The sequence below is a fragment of the Bidens hawaiensis genome, unplaced genomic scaffold, assembly GCF_021521415.1.
Source record: "Bidens hawaiensis isolate Kalapana, Puna unplaced genomic scaffold, B.hawaiensis_p1.1 tig00024652_1, whole genome shotgun sequence".
Taxonomy (NCBI): Eukaryota; Viridiplantae; Streptophyta; class Magnoliopsida; order Asterales; family Asteraceae; genus Bidens; species Bidens hawaiensis.
In genome coordinates this window covers 188,550-211,349 of record NW_027493902.1, presented here as the reverse complement: position 1 = coordinate 211,349, position 22,800 = coordinate 188,550, and the positions used below count along the sequence as shown (strand labels likewise).

The following is a 22,800-nucleotide window of genomic DNA, read 5'->3' as shown; positions in this document are numbered from 1 at the left end:
ACATAGAATATATCAGAAAAAACAAATTATCTTTCCTAATACCAACCCCTTGAAACAACTTCGAGTCCATCAATTCCTCTATCGCCATATAAACATAAAAGGAGACAACAAATCTCCCTGCCTCAATCCTCTCTCCAAACCGAAACTCAATAGATGGGCTACCATTACATATTTGCATTTACCAACACCGAAGATCTAGCATACCACAAACAAGCACGAATCCAAGCAATCTGATTACCACCAAAGCCCATAAAGCCCAAGATAATAATTAGTGATGGCCCTAATTTGCGCACGCACCGAAGATCTCTTTTGTATTCGATTGTTATCTAGTATTGCAATCATGAAACTCTAGCTATGTAGTTGAACAACAACTAGCTAGAATGATCAACTTAATCTACACATGAGGAAGTACCAAAATCATTTTATATAATCATGGCCAAAATTTAAAATATTGTCCAGTCACATGTCATACAAGATTTTAACATTTTTGGCTTGATTATTTTAGCATTTCAAGTTAATTATTAAATATAAGTTGCTCGTGCACCTCAAAATAAAAACCCGCAAAATAAGCATCAAGTTCGATCACAAGAAAACATCTTTTAATATATTTTAATATATTTATCACACATACATTTATAAAGTGTATGCAAAGGTCTATATAAGAGCTTTACCACGTACACTTTGGCATTTCTAAATCCTTTCCACATTAAAGCACCCTCTTTGAATTAACACACCATTTTCTCTACCCTAACCTTCCCACAATGGCTATTGATTCGGTTTGCTATAACGATCTTGAAGAAGAAGATGAAGAATACATAGATATGGAAGTAAGCGCGTACAAAAATCTTTTCCGTCCCTCGAATTCAAACGAATTCGAGTTCCAGATGTTTTCCAGCTCATCAGACAGAGAGTTGACCACAACTTCTCCGGCTGATGAGCTTTTTTACAACGGAAAACTACTTCCTCTTCATCTCCCACCGCGCTTACAAATGGTTGAAAAGATCCTCCAAGACAAAAACAAGGACACTTTTGATGACTTCTTCAGCACCCCGTTAGACACGAGCACGTACTCTACCCCTATCTCAAACACCCCATTCGGGTCATGCAATGTGTCGCCTTCAGGTTCGTGTCAGGTTAGTAGGGAACTCTATCCAGAAGATTACTTTCTTGATAACTCAACTGAAAACCCTAAAAAGTCTTGGACTAAAAAGCTTAGCCTGACTAAACAATCTTCTCTCGGGTCGAAACTAAAAGCTTCTAGAGATTATCTCAAGTCTTTCTTCGGTAAATCAGGCAGTTCAGATGATTCTAGAAGCAAGTTTCCAAGAACTAGTGGAAAGAAGAAAGAAAAACATGATAGCACAAATGGCGGTCATTGTCACCGAAGATCATTTTCTGGTGTAATGATAAAGAGATTTTCACCAGCCGGGCCTTCATCGTCTTTGAATGAGTTGATGGTTCAGCATAGAAGAATCAACACGGAGATAGAAAACCAGATACAAAGTGCAATTGCTCATTGCAAAAGGTCACAACAACAGTTACATTCAAGAAATAAGACCATAAGTGACATGGGCTTTTGTTCTTTAGCAACTTCAAGAATTGTATGTGATGATCAAGAAAGACAAGTACTTTGTAGGGGTTGATGGAAAGCAAGAATTAATATTAATGTTATAAGTTTGAAATTTGGTGTCTTGTACTTTACAGCATGTGGACTATATATGAACCAAATTACAATATGAGAATATGATAAGTATTGTCTTATTGTCTTATTGGCTAAGTTATCTTTTGTTTAACAACTTCTTTCCAATGCACTAGGCTAATTTACTTCAAAATATGCAAAAATATTGAAATACAAGAGTGCAAATCAAAGGTGGTTGGTGTAAATGCCAAAAGTTATATAGATTATAACTTTAAATATTTAAAATGAAATGATGAATGGTTATATATATGTAAATTAATTTACCTTTAATCATTAGTTAATTTCTGACTTTTTGTGTTGTCTATCATAAAACCATATCATATTTATGTTAAAATTAGGGACAGACAGTAATCAAAGTGATTAATGCAAAGATGGATCTTTTGATTCAAGTGCATTTCTACTTTCAAGTTAAATAAAGTTATGAAAGCAAAGAAACAACAAAGACCAGGAAAGTGAAATCATGGCTCTGACCAAAATACTATTTATGCTGATATGGTTGCCACCTACATTAACTTATTTATTTGAAAATAAAAATGTACAAGATCATTACAAATTACGAATTCAATGGCGGGATGAGAACGTCTACTCAAAGGGTCATTTATCTTTTCTATTGACTAAAACTAGCAACTCATATTTTTCTTAAAAAAAATCCGACCTCAATGCGCTAACTCCCTTGATTATGGCCTGCCTGACCTCAATATCTTGATTATAAATGTTAACTAACAGAAAAACTTGTATCATATACTTACTTACCTATCATGCAGATATTAAGGTTAAGGTTTAAATTCAGTACATCTAGTTTGTTTTAAATTAATCATGATTAAACATTTACATAATATACATGTATGCCTTTTGATAACATTTGAAAGACACCTGATAAGATTAACAAATAATATATAAATATAAAAGAAACATTCACTTTAAAGCAGAAAAATATGGAAGACAAAAACCCTTATAATTATGCTTTAATGTTACTAATTTAATCAATGCGTGGCCCAAAATCTTAAATTAAGTTAAGATGTCATCCACCAACACCTGTTTTGCTTAATGCTATAAACTAAGGTTCAACTTTTCATATGTAAAACTGAACCTTTTCTTAAAATATATATGGATGTACATAGTGTATTTTTCTGTTTTCAAAACCGAAACATAATTAGAGGCTAGATCAAAACAGATTTTGAACTTGATTAACGAGTGGGCCAAATCGGGCACGAGCTCATGACATGTAGTTGAGCTCGTATTCAACTTGAGTCAGCTTGTGACTTGATGAGCTTACTCGTTTATTTTGAAATTTTAATAACTTTGTATGTTTTTATATAAGTCTCAAAATAAAGGATGGAATGTATTCGAGTGATTCAACTTCACAACTTGCGTGCTAGTGTCGGCTTGTGTGCTTATACGAGTCAAGTAGTTCGAGCTAATTAAATCATATCATGCTAAATTACATGTGAACTTTTACCGAACTAATTACAAGCTACTTGAAACAACCCTACTCCCAAATATAGAAACCCCTACTTGGTGATCGGATCAATCATTGTTATGGCTTATGGTTAATTAATAAAACTTGTACGGATCAAGATAACATTTAACTTGGACAATAATATATATGTTTCTTAAACTTTATTGACCCCAAAGTCAGAAGGGGGAGTATTATTATTATTATTATAACGACGAATTTCTTGTATTTAGGTTACCGCACTCTCCAAATTAGGAGAATCCTGTTGCCCCACTTGGGCTTGACTATGTTATGGTGGGCTCGGGGTTTAAACTGACAACCTTTGCACAGGGCGTAACTTAAATCCTTCATTATCAATATCCACCCGATGTCACAAGTGGGAATCGAACTTGGGACTCCATTGGGAAACCCAAGGCTCCTACCACTAAGCCACAATTGAGGGATTATTATTATTATTATTATCATCATTATTATAGTTTGGAGAAGAGTTTGTAGTTCATGTTGTTTTAAAAAGTACCACGTTTTTATATAAATTATTCCAGTTAGAATTTAGTTATTTGTCCTTACACAAACAAGAGAAATTATTGTATGTATATGCAAGCTTGGATATGCTAATTTAGGGTGATTTCTAAGAAGCCATTTGCTCTTATCCAACAAGGAAAATTTTCAATATTCTTTTTGCGATTTAGAAATTTGCGTATTTAGGGAGTACAATAGAGGACATGAGATCCAATGCGAACAATCAGTCAAAAGGTGTGGAGCAGCCGGAGCTTAGAGCATTTACTTTCTATATTAGCCAAGCGCACTAACTCTTACAACGTACCCTTTGCATGATGGGTAAACCAGAAAACAGGAACGACTTAAGCCATTAGGTGTAAGGCGCTCTCCAGATGTGAGAGGTGGTTGAAGAGAGCTCTAACAGGCCTCAGAGGAGAGGACTGAACCTTGTATGAGGCAAAATACAGGGATGACTTGTGGCTAGGGGTGAAAAGCCAACCAAGATCAGATATAGCATTAATTTACTGGCATGTTAAACTGATGAGGAGCGAACAACGTTCACTAATGAATCCTGGATTTTTTTATCGGCAGTCTTTTGTCAATGTTGTAAAAATCGGACAGGATGATCGACAAATTAAAGCAAGAATGCTTACGTTACTGATTCGAATACATGCAAAGGATCCAAACATGAATAAGCAAACTGCTTTAAAGAAAACCGGTCATGCTAATAGTTATTTAAACCGGTCATATATATTAAAGATCTAAATTTATGAGCGAACCCATATCAGAATACAAAACCATCCCAACTCTTCGAAATCATCCGCAGGTCAACTAGTTCTCCATAGTGATTGACCAAACGACAGTGTACTCTGACCTCATAATACCGGGCCGATTGTTGACTACTATAAACCTACCTATAAACATTATACAAACAACTATAATATACATCATCATATCGCATAGATTCGTTCAACTTCCGAGTTAGATAGCTCAGAATTATGATGCCACGAGTTCGAACCACTTTGTGCAATCTTCTTCTCCCTCTTTCTCTTTGACCGAGTTTTCTTTGACTTACACACATAATAAGTCATGGTTCCGAGAACACCCGCCATAATAATACCCCCCACAACTGTCACTAAAACGGCAGCCCATTTATACTTTCTACCAACTACTATATAAGACGAAGCCATAAACGCGACCGATGTGCACACAGAAGCTAACCACATTAACTTATTAATCACTTCAACCACCCGTCTTTCGGCTTTAGTCTCACCTCTGACCAGTGTAATCTGAACCACCACAACTGCTAAGGACGTGAAAAGTGCAACCGCGTTAAATATGAAAAACACTTTAAACGAAGCGTGGTCAACCACCACCGCCATGCCATTTTTATCATCACCGCCTGGGACGGTGAAAATGGCAGCAAATGCGACTGTTGCAAACAGCACCGCCACGACAGTAACTGAATTCGTGGCGTTGTTGATCCCCTCACGATGGAGCTTTCTGAGCTCTTTAGCGATTCCGTCCACGTTTTTTCTCGTTTTTCTAGTTTGCACGAGTTGGTCGTGGACATCATTTTTAATCTGAGTCACAGTGTTTCTTAACTCGTCTCTTGGCTGGTTCAACTCGTTTGCACGAACCGCACCGCAACGAGTAAGGCACTCGATTATGTCTGAAGAATCTTCTGATAATGGAAGCCCTTCGGCTATGTCGAGAGCGGTTTTATGATCTCGGGTCAATGCATTCACGTTAGCACTCGTATCAGGAAGACTAAGCAACGCGTTTACTATCTGCAAAAACAATAGAAAAACAATGCACATAAATAGTCTTGTAAACGAATCGAGCAAACATGAACAGAGCATGCTTGTGTTTGTTCGTTTAACTTTAACGCAAAAACGATTGAATATGAACAACTAAAAGAACATGGTTTTCTTGTTCGTGTTCGTGTCCGTGTTCGTTTACGTTCATTCATTAACAGTATAAGCGAACAGTTCACGAACGTAAATGAACGAACATAACTGAACATTAATTAACGAACATAACTGAGGTAAACCAGATAAAAGTAATGTGAAGAACTAAATGTTGGGGTTAAAGGTTAATTAAAATTAGACAAAGTTGTAATGGGTCTAAAAATGTTAGATGAGTATATTTAAAAACATAAACGAATGAACATAGACATATTTAATTGATCGTATGTTCACGAGCAGACGTGAACAGAAAAGACGTGTTCATGTTCGTTCGTTTAATTACATGAACAAAAAAGATGTTGCTCATGCTTGTTCACTTATTAAATAATGAACATAATAAACTTCCATCCAACATTCAGTTCGTTTATAGGCCTACACATAAACTCTTACCTCGGCTCGTTTTTTTCTTGTAGCAACATGCAATGCAGTGAAACCCGACTTATCGGGCAGCATAACAATAGCAGCATCAGCCTCAAGTAGCAATTTCACAACTTCACTGCTAACACCTTTAACAGCCATATGTAACGCGGTTTGACCCTTTTTGTCTGTCTTTCTAGCCAACATTGGATCTTTTTCAAGTAAAGCTTTCACAATCTCAACATGTCCAGACCGCGCTGCAAAATGCAATGCGTTTTTCCCATTGGATTTTGTAATATCCAACAAACTACTGTCTTTTGATAACAACTCTTTTACCACTGCAGTGTGTCCTTTCGTAGCTGCTGTTATGAGAGGCGTTGCGTTTCTTTGTGATTTTGTTTGGCAGAGCGATGGATCATGGTCAAGCAGCAGTTGAACAACAGCTGCAATTGTAATTGATCAACTTAAACATGTAATAACTCTTACAAACTCAATAAATGGCCAAAACTGACAATGAAAAAAATTTAAATAACCTTACCATCGTGTCCATGGCTAGCAGCAATATGTAACGTGTCGAATTCAGAATGGCTTTTTCTTGTGATCGTTTCTTTATCCGCGTATTTCAGCAACTCCTTCACGACCTCAAGATGCCCCTTTTCAGCAGCAGTGTATAGCGCGGTCTCCCCTAACTCATTCACTTCATTAACCACAGACGCACGAATCTCTGCAACTTCCGCATCAAAATCAGCTCCACTTAAAGTTCCCACCATTTGCGAGTCAATGTCATCAAGGATTTGCTTAACAGCCGCCAGATCACCACGTTGAGCTGCCAGATGGAGCTCGGTATCGTTATGTCTACCTGTCACTTGCTTGACATACTTTTTCTTCCCCGCCTGATCCATCCGGTTCCCGGAATTTGAAAGTACTAAAGCCGGAGGCGTTGCAGAGGAGGGCGAAGGCGATGGTGATGGCTCACCATGAGAACTAGGGTTTTGATTGTGCTTTATTAAAGGCATAGGTATGTCTCCTGTTGAAGTACAATCATTCAGAGCAGTGTTGTAAAAATCGCGATTAGTCACCAATTAATCGCTATATCGGTAAGCTACATGTTCAATTTCACCTAATCGGACCAACAAATCTGTAGCCGGTCAAAGCCGGTCCAAATCATACAAAATCAGTCAAAACTGGACAAAATCTTTGAAGTATTCGAATAATTAAACTTATTAATCCAATCTGATTAATAAGTTTGAAAAAATATAAATAAAATTTTGGAAAAAATTCAACATATAAAATTCCAATCCGCTCAATCCCTATTAATCGCTAGTCGGTGCCCCCACTGCCCGAATAGCGCCTAGCGAGTTCTACAACACGAATTCAGAGATAGCAATTAGGGTTTGCTCATCAGCAAAGCAAAACCAATTTAGTCTTCGTGATGACAAATCAGGAAGCTTGCAGCAATCGAATCATCACGAAATTTACACATTATCACTTACTAATTACTCCAATTGATTTTCCTAGAGATGAGCGTTTTTTTCCGAATACTAGTACAGTACCATAACTGTAGTCTGTACCGACCAAACACAGTCGGTACAAGTATTAGTACTAGATGGTTTTCATCTTTTTGGTATCGGTATCTTTAATTGCAGATCGGTACCGGCCGTGTTCAGTATATAGTTTCCCTGGTACTTTTGGGTACTGTACAAAACTTTCAAAGGGATTGATTTATATCAAAACAAAACAAAACAAAACAAAGCAAAATTGGGAATCTGGATGTGATTATTGCAACGCAAAAATGATTGTAGATGCAAATTAACCTTCATCGATGGGTGATGAGTCCATGCTTGGATTCAGAGAGATGGTGAATGAAGGAAGTGAATGGTAATGGGTAAAGTATGGATGGAATCTTTTGTGTGCCAGGAATGAATAAATGTTTTGATTAAGAGATTAATGAATAACAATACAGAACAAGACAATTAAAGGAAGGTGGCCAGAAAACTCCTTAAGTCCACTCCCACTTGACCTAAGGGCGTTCGTTTATGTTCGCATGTTTAATAATCGAACCGGTCATGAACAAAAAAATTCCGTCTAGTAAGTTTAACAGACGAACATTGATAGAGGCCGCATTCGTTCAATGGTATTCGTGAACGTCCGGTAATATCCGTTCGATTACGTTCGTTAACATCTGTCCTGTAACGCTATTGGTATCAGTGTATCACCATTACTACGGGCTTCAACAAAAAAAGAAAAACAAGGTAACGCTATTTGTTTTCAACTAATTTTCATTTTCTTATTAACACATAATACTTATTTTCTTTAATAATTGTAGAAAAATGATATTGTGTATATTGAAATTCCATAAAGAATAAAGAATTTGAAGCTTGTTTATCGTGAAACACTAGAATATCTGTGGATTTTGAACTCCATGACATTATTTTGATATGACTATGTTTTAGTTACTATGTTAAGTGTTTAAGTTTTTTTTTTTTTTTTTGTATATCATGTGGTGTAATTCTGGATTTGTAGGTGAACTTTGTGGATTTATGATTATTCCTTTTGAATTAGTATGTAATTATTTATGTTTGTTAATCACTCAAATAGATTAAAAGATTTGATGGTACACTTGAAATATTAATCAAATTGTCTAGAAAAAAAATCAAGAACACGTATGTAATTTTACGTTGTGAAAATATGTAATAGACTAAGAACTTTCATTTTACTGGTAGAGAACCATCATAATGCTTTGTTGAAACCCTTTCGATTCACCGATACCAAAAATCAGATTAGTTTGAATCGTGTGTGTAGTCTATGCCTCGTAAATCATATAGCAGTTTAACTAATATAATTTGAAAACATTAGAAGCATCAATATTCACCATCTCGATTCTTCTATTTTAACTTGTCATTTAAAAACTGCTTGATGGTTGCGTCTTATAAATATATTAATTTCTTACGATTAAGATATTTTCCCTTTAAATCTGGTCTTTTCTAGAATGAATTGTTAGAGTCTTTCCTAAATGACCAACGATATAAAAACACTAGAATTACAAGAATCTTAACAATATAATAAAAAGTACAAAGATGAGAAAGACCTTTGGGCCCCCACAATATTCTCTTCCCACATATCAATTTTATTTTTAAACATGTCAAAACAATGGCATCTACATCTCATTTATCTTCTTATAGTCACCTAGACTGACTTTTTAATAAATAAAATGTAAACACAAGTTCACTTTAACTTATAATAAAAAAGGTGAAAATGTTAAATTCCCCTCTAATCCAACTCAACTTCGATAATGAAATTGGCATTTTATTCTAGCAACTAGTTGATCAATATCGGTTTGTTACGGCAGCGATTTCTTTTAACTAAATATAGTTAAGTCGTAAACATTTTAACATTTTAACGATTTTCGGAGACGACACTGAGTATTGAAGTGTGTTTATCGTTAAGTGGTTGCAATGTTCTAGCCCCACTGTAGTAGTTGATGTGATTTAGAAGTAGCCAAGTAGGTTTAAAGTTTGTACGAGTTAACCGTTCTATAATAAATAAATCCTAAAGTATGGCCCTAAATTACGTTTTTATAGTGTGAAATACATGAATAGTTTTAGGTATTCACTTAATTAAATGTCTTTTAACGTATAAATCTGTTGTATTTTATTTTTTATAATAGAAGGTTGGTATGCGAAAAAAGGAGACATTCGACCAAACGGACATGTGCAAATAAAAAGACAATTAAAGGTTGTTTGATTTTAAAACATTTAGGGGGTGTTTGGTAGAGGGATTTGATTGGGGAGAAATGGAATTAGAAATATTTCTTTTGTTTGTTTTCTACTTTTCATTTCTATTTCTCTTTCTATTTCTCTAAAACTAGAGAATTCCATTTCTCTTTAAAACAAAGAGAAATCCATTTCTCAGCAGCCTCCTCATAACATGTCACCACCTCGTCTCCGGCCACCACCTCGTCTCCGACCACCACCCCGTCTCCGGCCGCCACCTCGTCTCCAAGTCTGCAACCGCCACCTCGTCTCCAAGTCTGCAACCACCACCCCGTCTCCACCGTTCGCAGTGGTGAACACAGAGATGGTAACCAGTTGCAGGTGGTACGGGTGAACGGAGATTAGGGTTTCAAGTGGTGGTTCGTGGTAGGTTAGGGTTTTCGGATGGTCGGGTGATTGTGGTCGCAGGTGGGTGACAGTGGTGGTGGAAATCGGCGGTGGTCGCAGGTGGCTTCTGATTATCATCATCATCATCGCCACCACAACCACCACCACAAAATCTCCAAAGAGGCAGTGATGACAGATCTGAGCCTCCTTTTTCTATATCTTATGTTCCAAAAATTTGAATCTTTTTAATTTCTTGTGTACTGTGGTTGAAGAAGGGGATTTGGTGGCGGCAGCCGGTGGTGGTGGGCTGTGGTTGAAGAAAGGGCTGTGGTGGTGGGGCGGTGGTGGTGGGGCTGCGGTGGTGAGTGGTGTCAGGTTGGGTGGAGGTGGGGTTGGGTATGGTAGAGTTCTCTGTTTATTTTCTCGTGTACCAAACAAGAGAAATGATTATCATTCTCCATACCAATTCTCTTTCTCTACAATTCCATTTCCATTTATATTTTCTCTCCTTTTCCATTCTCTGTACCAAACACCCCCTTACAGAAAAACATATATCTTCGAATTTCCATATATATTGATTTTAAAGCATTTACAAAAACATATATGGAAGGAATATAGCATATGGTTGTTTTCAAATTCGGTCCCACAATCACAAACGCGTTATATTATTTGAGGTTCCACATTAACGGTTTACATGGTTCTTAATTATGCTTTTTCTTTTAAATTATATTTTTATAGTTATAAAAATATATTACATGTCTGAAACTCAAAACACAAGTCAACTAGAAGTTCATGCATTCTAGTTTTGAAAATTTTATTATTTATAAATAGGAGAAGGTTCATATGCATTTTAGTCTTAACATGAGAACGTAGGAAATAATACCAATTTATTAAAAAAATGAGAGTGTAAGAAACAATAACAATCTACATAAAAAATTGTTTATAATAAAAAAAAATCTAAAAATTACAACGAAAAAATCAAAATCAAGAACAAAATAATAACAACAAATATCAGCAAATACTTATATCAGCAAAAGAAAAAATCTAATAATAGCAACAAATATAAATAAACAAATACTTATAACGTCTCATAATAAAAAATTAGCAAATACGAACAAAAAATAACAGCAAACACTTATAAAAATAAATCTAATAACAACAGCAAATTGGTTCTTACTGTTTTCATGTTAAGAATAAAATGTATTTGATCATGTTTCTTTTATAAATATAGAAAGAAAAGCCATTCATCATTGCCTCATTGGCAACTTTTTTATCATAATTCATAAATCACTTGTTCTTGCCAAATCCAGTGTTAATTGGATACCTTAATCAGGATTTTAACATCTGTTCTTTAAGTTGTTGTGGTACCGCCTGAAAAATTGTATTTTTACAAACTTCACTAAAGATAAATATCTAATTTGAAATCATAGCAGCAGATTTAACAAAACAGTCTTCACTATAATAAAGTTATAATGTTAATCATAGAATATAATTTAGGTTATAATGGCATAAACACATGCTGATTGACGAAAACTATAAAGTAAATTTAACGAGATACATAGTAATTAAAAGCAGGTTGAATAACCTTGGTGATTGATCCCGCATTAAAGTGACTACATGAAGGAAGCATGGATTGATGTATATATAAAGAGGTGTTGGATTTAGTGTGAAGGTATTTTTGCGTGGAGATAATGATGTAGCTAATGAAATAATAACCATGGCGTATCAATTGTTGGTTCAAACAATGAACCATCTAATAAAAATTCAGTGTCAATAAATATAAAGGTTTGACCGATTTTAATATATGGAACATTTCACAAAAAATGGCTAATATTTTGTGAAATTTTCCCCTAGGATATATGAGAATTTTAAATTCAAACAAAATAAAAATACTATTATTATTTGCAGAAAGTTCTATAACAGTATTGTTTACAAAACAAATTATGATACATATGGGATGCATATTTTACGTAAAGTAGAAGTTTTCAAACCAGTATCAGAAACACTATCTTCAGCTACTAAGGCTGAACGAACCAAGAAGTTAGAGTTTGGCTGAGACTGTACTTGTTTTTGTCCGCTCACATAACCATTTTCTAGATATAAATGCCAGAATTGTAGTTGTACTACCTGATACGATTAGTCTGAAATAATTGCACCTGAAACATGCCTAAGACGATTAACTAGTCTTAGGTTACACCTGAAACCAACAAAGTACGTTACAGCGTTTGAAACTTATGACGTAATTCTCAAATCATTGTGGTTTCTCAGGTATTCTCTATGTTCAAAAGTGCTCTTTGTTGCAACTTTCATTCCATCTTAAATGAAGCAGTCAAAGGGTGGGTACATGGCTGCAACTTCGTTTTCTCGTTTCATGTTGTGTTGGGCGTTCTTGTAACAAAATTAATCACAACAGGAAACTAATTGCAAGGTGTTTAGGGCCCAAGAACTAAATGGTAAGCTGCCAAAAATTAATTGCGACTTCATCTACCACTTACATCCTTGAAAATAATAAATATAAACCATGATAACAAATCTTTTACTTGATCAAATTTTTAATTAGTTACATGCTTACATCGGCTAATTTTGTTTCGGTGAAGAAAAATAGCCTTTTTTTTCCAATGAAACAAAAGAAGTGATTCTACATGTTTTTTTTTTTTAATTTTGGTGCATTATAAAATATCAACAACCGCACCTACTAAGAGTGACATAGTAAATTATAAATATGCACATATAATAAACACGCACATATAGCATCGTAGAATACATGTAAATAGATATATAGAGACAATCACATGCAAAGTCTATCTAACATGTGAGAGAATCTAAGCCCTTGAGACAAAGCTAGACCATTCTTATCTAACCCCTTATTTAATGTGAGAGGTGTTTTTATAATTTAGAGAGTGATTCAGGGTGTTGTAAGTAAAGAGTTTTTATATTTTAGAAAAGTAGTGATTTTTCTGCATATTTGAAAAGTTACTGTTCATCCCATATAATTTTTTAATATATTTTGAGAGCGGTTGTGAGTGAAGGAAAGAGAAAATATAATGATAAAAAATATTATTTAATTGAAATAGAGAGAGAAAATGTAGTGAGTTTTAGAGCATTCTCATCCCACCCCCTATCCCTAAACCAAAAATTACACTAAAACTCATTTTATTTTCTCTATCTATTTTAATTAAATAATATTTTTTATACATTTTATTATTACATTTTCTCTTTCATTCACTCACAACCACTTTCAAAGTATATTAAAAAATTATAGGGGATGAACAGTAGCTTTTCAAATATACAGAAAAATCATTACTTTTTCTAAAATATAAAAACTCTCAACTCAAAACACCAATCACTCTCTAAATTATAAAAACACCCCTCACATAATATAAAGGGTTGGATGAGAATGCTCTAAGACATAAAAGTAACGCCGTCCCCTAAAATCGTCAATCTTAATCATACGTCTTCATGAACTTATATCATGGACAATAGAAAGGTGCAACTCTAGCAAATTATGTCTAATCCGCTCCTCCCAAGTCATTATGTGCGTTTATAGAAACCCCAAATAAATAATATCATTGATGATGACTCCTGGTATTGGTGTTTACCAAGGATAACAAATGCATTGGGTTTGACGGGTTGAATTTATGAACCAAACACAATCCATATATTTATTTATATCAAAGACATCAACCCTAGTTACCCGGACGCGCTTAAAATCATGTAGTAGTCCGTATAAACTATTTATATATATTAACAAGTCAAACAAGTTGACTAGTTATAAATAGGTCGCTATAAATGTGCCAATGAATCGGCTAACGAGTTGTAATAGATCGGGTAAACGGATTGGACTAACTATAAAATGGCTTTTTATTTCTTTATGTATTATAAATGTGAATTTATACCGATTAAATTAACATGTCAAACAGAACACAACTTGTTTAATTAAATGATTTAAACTAGTATACCAATCTGAATACGCCCTAAATATGTGTTAAACATGTAAATCAATTTCTCAGCTCTCAAACTTTATTAAGAAAAGCATTTAAGAGCATTTAATTAGCAGTATTTTGAATTGGTTTTTGAAAGGCTATTACTTCCTATGTATTTAGCAAATTTTTAAGAGCATTCATAAAGGAGTCCATCTTTAAATTTATCTTATTTCATGCTTTTCAGCACTTGCATTAAAGTCTTCGTCTTCAAATTAGAGATTTTTCATTTTTATTCTTCATCCGAATGTATAAGTTTTCAAAACTTTATACTTATAGTTAAAACTATTTGAAACATTATTTTAAAAAGTTTTATGCTAGATAATGCTTTGTAGTGCAAGAGGATATGTACTGGCTTTTGGCTTAGAAAGATGAGAAAGTGTTTGAACGAAAGAAATTAATAGAGAAAATAATGCAATGTTCTTTTTCTCAAAAATCAAATTTCATTTTATTTCTATGTTTACCTATTAGCTGTGGAGAGCGACATCATCAAATTGTCATGTTGGCGGGTTTAATAGTAGTGACTTGTGACTTGTGACCCTACTCTTAAAGATCACGCATCGACCAAACACAACAAAATCACTTCTCAATCTACAAGAACTAACACACCATAACCAAGTGGTTTGTTGCTAGGAGTAATACTTAATATAGGTCTCATAATTACTAAGAGTGTTCATTGTGTTAAAACATTACTAAAAAACGAGTATCATCAACGATTTTTACTGATGGGTGCTATTGACCGATTATTGACGTAACTTGACGAACTCTAAAAATGAAAAATGCTAATTAGATAAATTAGACGGTAATTATATAAGAGATAACTGTCATAAATTTTGATCATGGTCAAACTGATAGTTACCGACAGACACATTTAGAGAAAATTGTGAAATTTTGTCCGTTGTATTAGGAAACATTGTGTTGGTGACACCTATCCCTTGGTTATTTTGAGGATAAATTTTTGATAGGATTCACGCACAATTTTTTTAGTTGTTGGTTGGTGTGAACCCTTCATTGGTAAATTCTCATCGGTACATGGCTTCACTGATGCAACCGACCGCCAATAATACTCTTTTGTTTACTAGTGAAATCATATCAACCAAATCTTAACGAACTGGAACTAACAACTAGAAAGCTACAAAACCGATAAGTGGCTAGTTAGATCATAAATTGGCTAATTTCGTAACACTTAAATGTGCCAACTATACATAATTCAATTGCCACCAACCATAGGATTAATGATTTCACAAACAGAAATACAAGTTTAAGATACGGTACGGTTAACAGAAGAATGTTCAATGTTGCATTTATTACAAAATAAATGCTTACAATGAAATTTTTTTACATTAAAAGATTCTTATACAATTGTATCCTTTTATGAACAAAAACCTTTTACTTTAGAAGAATCCCAAATCAAGATTAATGTTTATTACTTATTGTTTAACAAATATACGTGTAAAAAACCAAACTTAATTAAGTGATAACCTGTGGATATTCAGATGCTTCCAATATGGCTTGAAGCTCAGTTTGAGCATTTTCTTCATTAATCCATCCATATTTCTCAACATATGGATTAACTAGCGACTCTGGTGGGAAATGGTCAACACAATCTTCCCAAACATTCTTATCCTCCAAATCCCTTGTTACCTCCCACATACAACTATTACACTTGAACCCGGATCCGAACCCGATCATCAAAACCCTGTCTCCCTTCTTTAACCTCTTTTTGGCCTCCATATACCCTAAAACATACCACAAGCTACTAGCAGACGTGTTGCCGAATCGGTGCAGTGTCATCCTCGATGGCTCCATGTCGTCATCAGGTAATCCTAAGCTCCGTTGAACGCCTTCTATCACCGCCTTTCCACCCGGGTGCAAGCAAAAATGGTCCACACCCAACTTGAAGTTTAAACCGGCCTTCCTTTTAACCTTAATGTTTAAATATTTAGCACCAAGTTTTTGCATGTTTGTTAGCAAAACGTAGCGAAAGATTGCGGTTATTGGTAATATCTTTGGTGCTATAGTTTTCAAGTTTTCGGTTAGAGCTCGAGTTGCGGTTTTTGGTAGGTTTTTTCCTAGGAAAAACCCTATGTTTCCTTTTTCATCTTCTTGTTGCCTGCAACATGTGTGAGCTTCATCGCTTGCGCCCAAATGGATTTGGACCAGACACTTTAGCTTGAACATGGCTCGGTTCCTTAGAGCCGATTTGTTGGTTAAGAGGATCGAAGAGCCGCCACATCGAAACAAGCAGTTAGTTAGGATCATAGACCTTTCATTACCGTTGTACCAGTTTGGAGCGATTGCCTCTGAGGTTAAAACAAGAGCCAATTTGTTTTTATGAGTTTTAAACAGGTTTTGCACGAGGTTGATAGAGATCAAACTCGCGCTACATCCCATTCCCGAGATGTTAAAAGATTTAATATCTTCTCTCATCTTGTAACGGTTGATAATACGTGATGTTAATGACGGCACTAGAGTTAACACAGAGACATTGACTACCAGTATGTCAATGTCCTGTGGAGAAACCCTAGATTTGCTGAAAAGTCTATCTAGAGTTTCTGTAAAGAACTCGTCCATTTCAAACTGAGTGTCGTTCAGTGTAGAGTTTGTTCCGTTTTCTGAGAAGAAGTTTCTTGGGCCGTAAGTTTCCTCACCGATGCCCGAGCTAACTATAGCTCTCAACAGAAACCGGTACTCTTCGAGGGCCAAGTTGCATCGCCTCATCATCTCACCAGAAAAGTCGGTGGAGACTTTTCGATCATCGGGCGGCTTGAAGCACTCGTAATTCAAGATGTAGCATGACTGATTTCTTCTTTGTTCAATGAAGTTGTAAAAGAGAGAGAAAACAGACACAACCAAGACACACCCTAGTATCACAAGCATCATTTGAATTGCTCACTACGTGCTTGTGTGTTTATACAAGTCATCAACACACAACACCATCAATATTTATAATCTGGCAATGACACACCTCCAAGTCAGGTAGGCCATAATTATAAAGATGCAAGCCCACAAGTTATCAGCCAATCATCACATTTCTAGCATGATCTTTTTAAATTAATTATTGCTTTCTTTAACCTTACTTTCTATAAATAATTCGGCATCCGCACTTAATATAGCAACTAAAAGAGAAAGATTGAATAAGGGTCCTTATATGTTTCATATATATCCTTATTGAAAATATCATATACGCTCATGTAAAACTAGAACTGTTCAAAGGGTAAGACCCGACCCTTTTACCTAATTTCTTACCCGGACCCTTTACCCTTTTAGAAGGAAACTTGGACCCGAGACCCTACCTTTTAAACAATAAAAGGGTCGGGCATAAATTAGGGTTCAAGGGTCCAACCCTTTAAGGCAGTAATTACATCTCATTTTCAGCATTTACTAGTTGCATATCTCATATATGACTTTAGTATATAAATCCTAGGCAATTATACTTTCATTTAATAACATAGTAAAGTCTAATTCGAAAGTTTATCAACCATTTGAACTGATACAAATAATATTCACATTCATAAATTAAATATAGAGAACAATTTAGTGATTCCCATATATATGCTTTCAATAAGTAGTATTGCCCTTTATTTTTATTTTTCTTAGTAGTTGGAAAGTTTCTAAATAATTATATATGAAATACAAACCTCTCCTAAATTTCAGATTAATCGCAAATCTGATTATGTCTATCTAGAAACTAGTACACAGGTCAAGGGTTGGAAAAAGGATCGAACCCTTGAAACCCTTTTACTCTTTAAGGTGAAATTTAAATACGCCTAACCCGGCCCTTATGATATATTTGGTTTTAATTAAGGGTTATACGAGTCGGGTAACCGGGTTTCAAGGGTCCGACCTTTTTCTTGTTCACCCCTACGCAAAACTAAAATATCATATATTCTCTTATAAAATTTTAATATATCATATATACTCAATTCATTAAAAACAATTTAAAAATCACCATATTACTCTGGTTCGATTAGATGCGATAAAAGTTTACAACGTAGACCATTCGATCGATGCGATAAACCTTTGAGGGGTTTGCAATTTTGAAGAAGTGACGAGAGACAATTTGGTTTTCGTCAAAGATGAGAAACGTCGATCAAAATTGGCATATCTTCAAATTTGACGAAAGGGGTAGAATAGTCTATTTGTAAAAATTGTCATATCTTTAAAATTGACGAAAGGGGTAGAATGGTCTATTCGTAAAGAAAAAGAAAACTTATTTTTATGAATAGACCATTCTACCCCTTTCCATTACATATATGTAAACTTTGACGAAAAGGGTAGAATGTTCTAATCGAAAAAAAATTTGGCATATGTGAAAGTTAATATTTTAGAAAAATAACGGTAAAATAGTCATTTATTAAATTGTTATTATAGAATTAGTGTGTGTGTGTGATACTTTAACTAATTTGTAAGAGTATATATAATATTTCTAATGTTTGTAAGGTGAAATTAATCATTTCCAATAATAATAATAATAGTGGCGCCGATGTTGGTCAGAATCAATTTGGTTTATCTTGGCACCGTTACGTTACCGGCACTTGCTATATAATCTTACACAAAAAAAAATCCTATCTTGGCTACAATCACCATTTTAGAATTATTAAACGAGATTCGGTTTGGCCTCTCTACGCTGCGTGAACTAAGTCGGTTTCGATTGGGTTCACTACGGTACCGACACTCACTATAGCTAGCAAAAGAGAAAACAGAAAAAATGATACCGACATGGTTACGATAATGTGTTGCTAGTACCGATGTTCCGTCGGAATCTATTTGGTTCATCATGTCACCGGTACAACATCGTCACTCGTATAGCTTACGATACAAGAAATGTCATATTTTGAATACAACTTAATTTTTAACAAAAACTATGCTTGAATGTCGAGAAAAAAAATAAACATATCTATAGCTGCCTTCGGTCAGTATCAGTTCTATTTGTTACACTACCGCTATGCTGTAACATTTTGGGTTTTCCGTTCATTTTTTTGTAATCATTATCCGACTCGGTTCGTAGGCGGGTAAATTATCAATAAAAGATTTCTTTTTGTTTAATTTTTATATATAATTATTTAACTATCCAAAATATGCAAATATAACCCTTAACTAAATATTGGATCTCCTTTGTACCCTTATCTAATAGACCAAGGACCGAGTTGCAAATAACCCAAACCCTTTTCCCTTCTCTTCCTCTCATCCCGTCGCCAATACCCCCCGCCCCATTTGCTTGACCCTCAATTTTCGGCTGCTATAATCAATAAATTGATCTCATAAAATCGTTTGTTACCCAAAAAACGCATCACATCGACGTTTTAATTGTGGAAAATGATATCAATTTGACAGCTAATTCGTTCAATCAAACGCGCGGCCTTATTAACATCCAAAACACTATAAATACACAATGAAAACACAATTAATCGTGCACACACAATCTCTACGACATCACAAAACTAAACCTTAACCCAATTGCTAAATACAAAGCCGTCAAGACCCTGTTTGATCTCAAGAACAGCCGCGGCCCGTTTGTTGCTCGTTAACCCTCATTCCGCCACCACAGTAGGTAGTTGAAATATGCTTTACGATCGTTTTTAATGCACAAACAATAACCCCAACTTAATTGAATCAAACAACAAACGAATCATCGGATTTAAAATCCTAGGGTTTATAAGTGAATGTGGGTTCTGGTCAGGGCCTGTTTATATTTATTGCAGAGAATTCTATAAACAAACTAAAGCACCAGCCTGATGGCTGGTGCGTCTCATGCAAAGCCACTGGAACCGGTCCAGGCGCGGGTTCGAACCCCCTAGACCCGGTTTTTATATTAATTTTGTTTTTGCTTAATTCTTGTTTTATTTTTGATTATAATTATAACATAATGTTAAATAAACTTTGTTTTAACGAAAACAAACCTCGAAAATATTATTCTGGACGTGTCATGGTTTCCTATCTAAAAATATATATTATATATATATATTTTATAAATAAATATATATATATATGCATAAATAATTAATACTTCATTTATATATATAATGTTTATTATTACTTAATATAGGTTATTTTTATTTATAAAATCTAATTACTTGAGAATATAAGCAAGGATAAAATAAATCACTTATCTTGTTCACCAAATAATAATATTAACACTAATAATAATAATAATAATAAATATAATGTTTTAAAACCTTAAAAGACGTTAAATCTCTCAAACCGATTAAATCACAATAATGACGTCGAGACTAATAATATCCCTTCAAAATCAAATCGTTATGTCCTATTAATTCCTTTCCTCATTTATTAATAATATTATTGTTAACAAATAGGCCATTTTTGTTGACGTATCTTGAAGGCTTGAACTTGTCAATCCGTAATTTTGTTATTATCTCATCCTCATTTATTCACCTATAAGGTAAGTAATTCACATCCCCCGTTTTATATTTTGGGGACGTGATGCGTTAAATCATTTTCACTACAATTCCACTATTTGCGTTGTATGATATTGCTTAATTAGTTATACGTGCGAATGTGACTATGTGTTTAATTTATGTATTGGTGGTTGGTATCTCATCCTCATCCTCATCCTCATTAGTATGATCATACGCCGTCGGAGTAGCTCGTTATCCATGGGATTCGAGTGAAAAGACAACTTTTAGTTTGTTGTTATATTGTTGTTATGCTTGTAGTATTTCATATTATCGCAAGGAATTGTTATTTTTATATTACATGTATTCAAAAACCGTGATTACTTGCTCAACTTTATGTTGACAAACTATGTATTTTCCCGCATGGCGCAGGTAGCTATATTGGATGAAGAATCAATGGATTAAAGAGTAGTTGGACCTTAGGATGCATGATTAATTAAAGACTATTATTTCTTTATATTTAATTGTCATGTTTATTTATATGATACAATGTTTGTGCTTTTGCGTATTTGAATATTATGAATTTAATAATTTAGATATTGACATGTGGATTTATATTAGTGTCTTTTGAGCTATGATACAATTATGTCGCGCCCCGGCATATTCCGCCGTTGGTTGGGGTGTGACAGATTGGTATCAGAACCGAAGGCTATAAGATAGGTGGTTAGACGTAACGACCTAGTAGGATGCTTAGGGTCCCTAAACGTGTCCCTATACGTGCACCATATTTGTTTAAAGTTTTGTTGCACATAGCGTAATTTATTTAAATTGTTATCATATACAATTGTACACGAAAGCACACACTTATTCCGAGGCTATGCCTCAAAATCATTTTTCAAAATTTTAGGACGGTTTTTAAATCGGGAAATTCCTTAAGAATTCCCACCTTTTAACTCATCTCTCCTTGAGGATGATTCGTGTTACGGATACATAGTAACTGTAAGGGGGATACACCTGTACACCAAGGCTTGCGAGCCTAAGGAAGTGCAATGCGCATACATCTCGATCAACCGTGAGACCTGGTTGCCTTCCTGGAGGGTGAGGTGTGAGTGTGAAACTTGTTAGGCCAAAGCGTATCACACCAAACGTTCACGAATCTACTACCCTCATTGTATCAAACGTGGTCATGTGACGATCACATCCTTAAGTTATAACCGAATTCACGGTGATACGTGGCTAAACTCGGTTTTCAGTATTGTGTTTTAGTTGAATAGTTGAGTGAAGTTCGCAAATACGGGGTAATTCCCGAAGTACTTCAATCATCTATCTCAACCTCCCCCCCCCCCCCCTCACGACTCAATTTTAATCAATTTTATTTGGTTTTCGATATTTCATTTCGTTGGAAGGAACCATGGTAGTTCATGAAATCCTAACCAACAAATGAAATCCCATGTTTCAATTTTAAGTTATGATATAACTATTTATTTATTCATGTATTTATTTATTATTCCTCATTACGTCAACACTTATAAAATCACATCTCATAAATGACCTCATTCTCAACCTCAACCACAAACTCATTCTCAAATTGTTAACTAGAATTCACAAGTATCAACTTATACAAACTCATACATTTACAACATTTACCCAAGTCTCATAAATTTTACACATTTTATCCTTGCAGCATGTCTTCTAGTCTCATCAACCGTAAACGCCGCGTCGGCAACTCGGGCCGTCGCATGTCGTCTCGCATTACGAAGGGAATCGTGGAAGCCCTCCCTATGGTCATCTCTCAACTCCAAGCCGTGAATGCCGTTACTGTTCCCGAAAACCCTAATGTTTTCACTATCAAGCAATTCACCAACGCTAACCCAACCGATTACTTTGGGACTGAGGGTGCTACAACCCTTCTTCAATGGTTCGAGCATATGGAAAGCGTGTTCCTCCACTCTGCATGTCTGGATGACAAGAAGACCACGTATGCATCTAGTGTTTTCAAATCTAGTGCCCTTACTTGGTGAACTAGCAAAAAGAGAGACCTTGGGGCTGAGGTTGCCATGGCCTTGCCATGGGATGACCTCAAGAAGCTTATGTTAGACCAATTCTGCTCGAAATATGAACTCCGAAAGTTGGAAGAAGAATTCTGGCATTTGAAGCAAGAGGGAGGTGATAATACCGCTTACAACGATCGGTTCCACGAATTGAGCGTCCTCATCCCGCACATGGTCACTTCCTTGGAGCGTGCCATTGACAAGTACATCACGGGTTTGCCGATGCAAATCCAAGATTCCTTCCTTAGTCGTGACCCGAAGGAACTTCGTGATGCCATTGCTCTAGCCGGTACCCTCACAGAAAACCACGTTAAGGCTGGGACCTTGACGCGGAAA

General features: G+C 35.1%; 2 protein-coding genes and 1 pseudogene across 2 annotated transcripts; 1 reads left to right on the top strand and 2 right to left on the bottom strand.

The window, feature by feature from the left end:
• The first annotated feature begins 679 nt into the window (after positions 1-679).
• LOC143569795 (putative membrane-associated kinase regulator 4) lies at positions 680-1,643 on the top strand. The gene has a single exon (XM_077055619.1). The coding sequence runs from the start codon at positions 762-764 to the stop codon at positions 1,641-1,643; it is 882 nt and encodes a 293-aa protein (XP_076911734.1). The 5' UTR covers positions 680-761.
• Positions 1,644-4,357: 2,714 nt separating this feature from the next.
• On the bottom strand, positions 4,358-7,840 carry LOC143569814 (ankyrin repeat-containing protein ITN1-like). Its single transcript, XM_077055632.1, has 4 exons — positions 7,792-7,840; positions 6,516-7,004; positions 6,011-6,420; positions 4,358-5,443 (listed from the first exon to the last, which is right to left on the bottom strand). Exons 1-4 carry the CDS (start codon positions 7,814-7,816, stop codon positions 4,604-4,606), a joined length of 1,764 nt encoding a protein of 587 aa, XP_076911747.1. The 5' UTR covers positions 7,817-7,840; the 3' UTR covers positions 4,358-4,603.
• A 7,444-nt stretch (positions 7,841-15,284) lies between these two features.
• LOC143569815 (3-ketoacyl-CoA synthase 12 pseudogene) lies at positions 15,285-16,953 on the bottom strand (annotated as a pseudogene).
• Positions 16,954-22,800: the final 5,847 nt, after the last annotated feature.

Excerpts from the sequence above, each read along its gene's own strand:
- LOC143569795 (XM_077055619.1), top strand. The coding sequence starts at position 762 with ATGGCTATTGATTCGGTTTGCTATAACGATCTTGAAGAAGAAGATGAA.
- LOC143569814 (XM_077055632.1), bottom strand. The coding sequence starts at position 7,816 with ATGGACTCATCACCCATCGATGAAG. Across the intron at positions 7,005-7,791 it reads CTCATCACCCATCGATGAAG|GAGACATACCTATGCCTTTA; the intron begins GTTAATTTGCAT and ends GTACTTCAACAG. Across the intron at positions 5,444-6,010 it reads CAAGAAAAAAACGAGCCGAG|ATAGTAAACGCGTTGCTTAG; the intron begins GTAAGAGTTTAT and ends TTGTTTTTGCAG.